At 41.2% G+C, this 5142-nt stretch overlaps 1 protein-coding gene across 1 annotated transcript; it reads right to left on the bottom strand.

The window, feature by feature from the left end:
• Positions 1-1085: 1085 nt before the first annotated feature.
• On the bottom strand, positions 1086-4282 carry LOC127793158 (uncharacterized). The gene is made up of 9 exons (XM_052323941.1): positions 3551-4282; positions 3278-3418; positions 2918-3205; positions 2776-2850; positions 2452-2703; positions 2138-2376; positions 1882-2061; positions 1319-1522; positions 1086-1236 (listed from the first exon to the last, which is right to left on the bottom strand). The coding sequence occupies exons 1-9, from the start codon at positions 4280-4282 to the stop codon at positions 1086-1088; spliced, it is 2262 nt and encodes a 753-aa protein (XP_052179901.1).
• Between the last annotated feature and the right edge of the window lie 860 nt (positions 4283-5142).

Below are 5142 nucleotides of genomic sequence, written 5' to 3'. Positions count from 1 at the left end.
CCCACCAAGCCCGAAAATGAAATTTTTTAATTTTTCTTGATTTTTCTTCAAATTAGTATGTTCCATTAACACTAAAATGATGTCTTTTAATGTTATTTGAGTAAGCCATAATGTATATATCACAACAACGTTATTATTTTTCACTTGATGTCCATCTACCATCAACCCAACCAACACATGATCACAATTGGTACTAATAATTGGACAAATCAAGATAATAATGCTATGATAATAAACTTGCTCAAAAATTAGAGTGTATTGTCTTAACAATCATTATTATTTGAGGCAAATAGTGGGAAACTACAAAAAAAAAAAAAAAAAATTCAATCGAAAAAAAAATCGGGCTTTGTGGGCCACGAAACCCGGCCATCGGGTTTTGTGGGCCACGAAACCCGGCCATCGGGCTTTGTGGCCCACCAAGCCCGAAAATGAAATTTTTTAATTTTTCTTAATTTTTCTTCAAATTAGTATGTTCCATTAACACTAAAATGATGTCTTTTAATGTTATTTGAGTAAGCCATAATGTATATATCACAACAACGTCATTATTTTTCACTTTGTGTGAGGAACAACTTCAAAATTTCTTTTGTCATTTTCAAGTTTTTTTTTTTCCTCTCAATCTATGGTTTCCACTAACACTAAAATGATCTCTTGTTACGTTGTTTGGGTTAGTTGAAGGTAGAATGCACAACAAATACATGATGAATTGTTCTAAGTACTAACATTTGACCAATATGATGTAATGATCTTCAAATTACCCCACAAGTGTGATTTAAAAATTTCGACAGAGTCTCCCCTGTTTCTTGGTCATCCTACCTGCATTAGAGACTCAGTCTCTATGTCCAACAATGGAATAACATGACAACATCACAACATTAGAGACTCAGTCTCTCTTCCCAACAACATACTGCCACCACAACCACTTATCCCTTACCCTCAACAACACCACAAACCACATTTCATCAAGTGAACAATACATAATTTGCTATTTGCTATACCTTTACAAAAATATATACAACATTTAAACTAGATGAAAATAAAAACACAAAACGAAGAATTTTCTAATCTATTAATCTACAAGTATACTACCGTACTATCGTACTATGTCTATACAAAAATATTCCAATCTGTCTCCGGAGGGTACGGACATCCACAGTCAGGTGCATCTGCCAGTGATCCTCATTATGCCTCAGTATGTCCTCGACGTATTTGATAACGTAGCACCCGCAGCTGGCCCTGTATTAGACATAACACACATTGGTAGCATAACCATATTTTCATGAAAATTGACTATGTAATATAATTTAAATTAATTTACCCATCCGGTTGTTGAGGCAACTTCTGAGGATCAGTATTCTCTACTTCCCAATCTCTGTCTAGCGTCGCAGTTGTGGTTACATGTTCATAATATGCAGCTTTCTTTAGTAGAATGGGTAAGAGGCTCACAAGTGGTTGTATAGCTTCGACCCTGCTCCTACGACTGTCTTCATTCATGGCATTGGAGTCATATATGACAATTCTCCTATCTTTCAAGCAAATCTTTAAGAGAAACCAGTGAGAATTCGCTACATTACAAGGGAGCAACACCTGTATTTTATTTTAATACGTTAGTAGTACGGAAATAAATAAATAAATCATTAAATGGAATGAATTAAGACTTACATAATCGACTGTCCACCAAGGGAGACTCCTGTCAGTGCGCCCGTCGACGAAACCGGTCCACTCTTCCGGGATAGATGCGATAGAAGGCGCAAAAAACCTCCTGTTGCCCCCGTACTCTTGTTCCCAAAATCTTACTATGGATGCCTGAAAAATAAAATAAAAATATTGGTCATAGACTAAATTAAATGCAAAAAAATAAAAAAAATAAATAAGTAGTGCAAACTCACAAAAAACGAGGTTGACATGATAGCGTAGTTTGTGTCATATTGACGCCGAGACTGTATACGTCTCAAGCAACACATGTAACTATCAATATGGTAACCCTCCAACCAGTTGGCCTCATTCTCTATGTTTCGGAGGTCATCCGGTGTTAGGTTGAGAATGAAACCAGTGTGAAGACTACAACAACCAAGAAAAATAAAAGTAAGAATATATTGTTGATGCAAATAGAAAAAATATAAATATTGTTACTTACCTAATATTTTCATTGGAACCTATGAACTCAATATAGCCCTCAGGGGGCACTGTCTCTATGTCCGGCGGGATTAGGTCTAGTACCGGTGGCGTCGAGTCCACGTCCGACCCCTCCAAAGCGGCATCCTTCTTTCTCCTTTTATATTTTGTTGGATCGGTGAAGGGTGGCCGACGAAATTGCGATGGTAATCTATCTCGCATAGGTCGTCTGTCGACCCTAACCACTTCCTCCTCCTGTAGCTGAATAAAACCTAACTGTTACAAAATAGTATTTTAGAATGAAGTAAAACATATAAAAGTAAATTTGGAACTTACTCTAGATGTAGATGCCTGCTCCTCATCGTGATGATCAAGATCTACCTGATCACCACCCTGGGACTGCTCATGAGCATGATCGCTGCGATCTAGGGAAATATGTGGGATGCGTAGATGAGCACATAGTGCTGCCTGCCCCCTCTCTAGTGATTCCTGCGCCCTCTCTAGTCTCAACAATTGTGTCCTCACCTGACCCATTTCCCCATCTATTCTCCGCAACATATCTAGAGTCTGTTTCAGCATCTCGGTGATCTACAAAAGGCAAACAAAAAATATATAAACAATTACAAAAATATAAAATCATTATTATAATAAAGATCATACCCCTGCCTCGTATTGTCTGTGATGTGAACTGTCAGGGAACCTTGCCTCCTCATTATCCTTCTTCTCCTTTCCCTCCTATAAAAAATATATAAACAATTACAAAAAATATAAATTAAAACCATTATTATAATAAAAATCATACCCCTGTCTCGTATTGTCCGTGGTGCGAACTATCAGGGAATCTTGTCTCCTCCTTATCCTTCTCCTCCCCATTCTTTTCTTTTCCCTCCTCATCTAAATGTATCATACCCGCCTCGTCCTCATCCCCGCCCTCGTCCTCATCCCCGTCATTCTCTTCCTCTTTTTCACCCCCTCCGCCCCCAAATTTATAGACGTCGACCCCAACCGAGTGTTGAGGGTTAAAAGATCTCCAAAAATTCGTTTCCCTCTCATCATCAGTGGGTTCAAGAGTCGGACTCGATCCTCGTGCCTGCAAAATTGTATTATATAGATAGATATGATTTAAAAATAAACTAAATTTAGAGGTAAGTTGCACACTTACTTCTTTCCTAAGACAGTCGTCGTAATTTTTTATCTGTGGCCTTTTTTTAGATAGCCATTTTCTGCATCTTGGAATGTCTGCTTCGGACAGTCTGACGGCCCATTTATTCTGAATCCATGGGAACGTTTCGATCAACCACCACTGTAGAAAGCAAAAAAAAAAAAAGAAATGAAAATAAAAATTAGAAAACAAAACAAACATTTAGTTACTATAGACAAATCATATACAATAAGGAATGAGTACGGCAAATCATCTACAATAAGGAAAGAGTACCTGAAACGCCCATACAAAACCATAAAGGTTAATTTTCTTCCCACCTTCACCAGTCAATTTTCTTTCTTTCGTGGCCAACCGGATGTAATGTTGACTCTTACTGTAGACATATGTACCCCAAGGGAACATCTCAAATGCTTGTAAATCCTCGGCCATAGTCCACAAGAAATCATCCACATGCCCACGCTCATCCTGGCCCAACAAAAACATGTCGACCACAGCAATGTAAATCAGTTTCAGGGCATCCTCTGAAACCATATCCTCTTTGGTACTAATAAGTAATTCAAGGTCGTCTCCAGTCACCCCCTTCTTATGTTGTGGAAATAGTCGAGCACGTAAACTCTCCGGCTCAATAGGTTTGGGTTCAAGGCTTTCCCTATCAATAGCCCCAAATCGGAGTCCACTAATAAGTATGAACTCCTGCCTCCCGTATCTGTATGGTGTGCCGCCAATCTCGAACCACATCTCATCGTGGTGGGCACTCGAAAATGTCACCTCCCTAAGTAGAACATGATATATCAACTGTGGTGCAGTCAAATGGAGGGACAAAGGCATCTTCAAGAAATGTCCTAATGGGCCCTGTAGGAATCTATCCAATAACTTGTATCGGTCTAGAGCACGACGCATCGCCTCAAGGTGTTTGATCCCACAATGAGTAGTAACTCGCATTCCGGGGGGTAATATTCGGTGAGCATGAACATAAGTAAATTTTGTAGTTTGTTGTTCAGCCATCTGTAAGAAAAAAAATACAAAAACAACAATTGTCTTAGCACATGTAAAAGCACAAGTAAAAGAAGAAGAAGCCCAATTGTCCCAACCTTATCATCGCAACCCAAACTTGATTGGGCTTTGTTGGGTAGCGATAATCGGGCTGTGTCATAGCCCAACAGTCGGGGGAGTCCAATTGGGTGTGGGGCTTAGTCGCGCCCGATCGGGCTTTGTCTGCAATCGAAGCCCGATCGGGCTTCCTTGGGTCTTCAATCGAAGCCCGATCGGGCTTCGATTGCAAACGGCAAACGAAGCCCTATCGGGCTTCGTTTGCAGGGAGAGGAAGCGCCCGATCGGGCTTCGATTACAGACGAAGCCCGACCGGGCTTCGATTGAAGACCCAAGGAAGCTCGATCGAGCTTCGTTTCTAGACGAAGCTCGATCGGAAGGGAAGGGGCTTCGTTGCAGACGAAGCCCGATCGGGCTTCGTTTGCAACGAAGCCATTGACGAAGCCCGTCGGGCTTCTACCCAGCGGGCTTCGTCGCGAACGAAGCCCGACCGTGGGACTTCGTTCGCGACGAAGCCCGGTCGATCTCCATGGTCGCCGACGACGAAGCTTCGTCGGCGACCATTTCCAGCATCTAACTATTAAAATAAACATTTTCTTACCTTTTTAGCCAATATGAGATCGATGTCGGCGGGTCAAGTGGCTCTTACAGCGGCGGCGGCGAGTGGCATCACGGCGGCGGCGGCGGCAAGTGGCTGTCACTGCGGCGGCGGGCGGTTGCTTTGTGAGGGAGATGAAGTGGGTGGGTGAAAGGAGTAATGGGGGGGGTTGAGGGGTATTTTAGTATTTTACTTTTATTGTGTTTATTTATTTATT

The sequence above is a fragment of the Diospyros lotus genome, unplaced genomic scaffold (assembly GCF_014633365.1).
Source record: "Diospyros lotus cultivar Yz01 unplaced genomic scaffold, ASM1463336v1 superscaf1, whole genome shotgun sequence".
Taxonomy (NCBI): domain Eukaryota; kingdom Viridiplantae; phylum Streptophyta; class Magnoliopsida; order Ericales; family Ebenaceae; genus Diospyros; species Diospyros lotus.
This window is presented reverse-complemented; position numbering and strand designations above follow the sequence as displayed.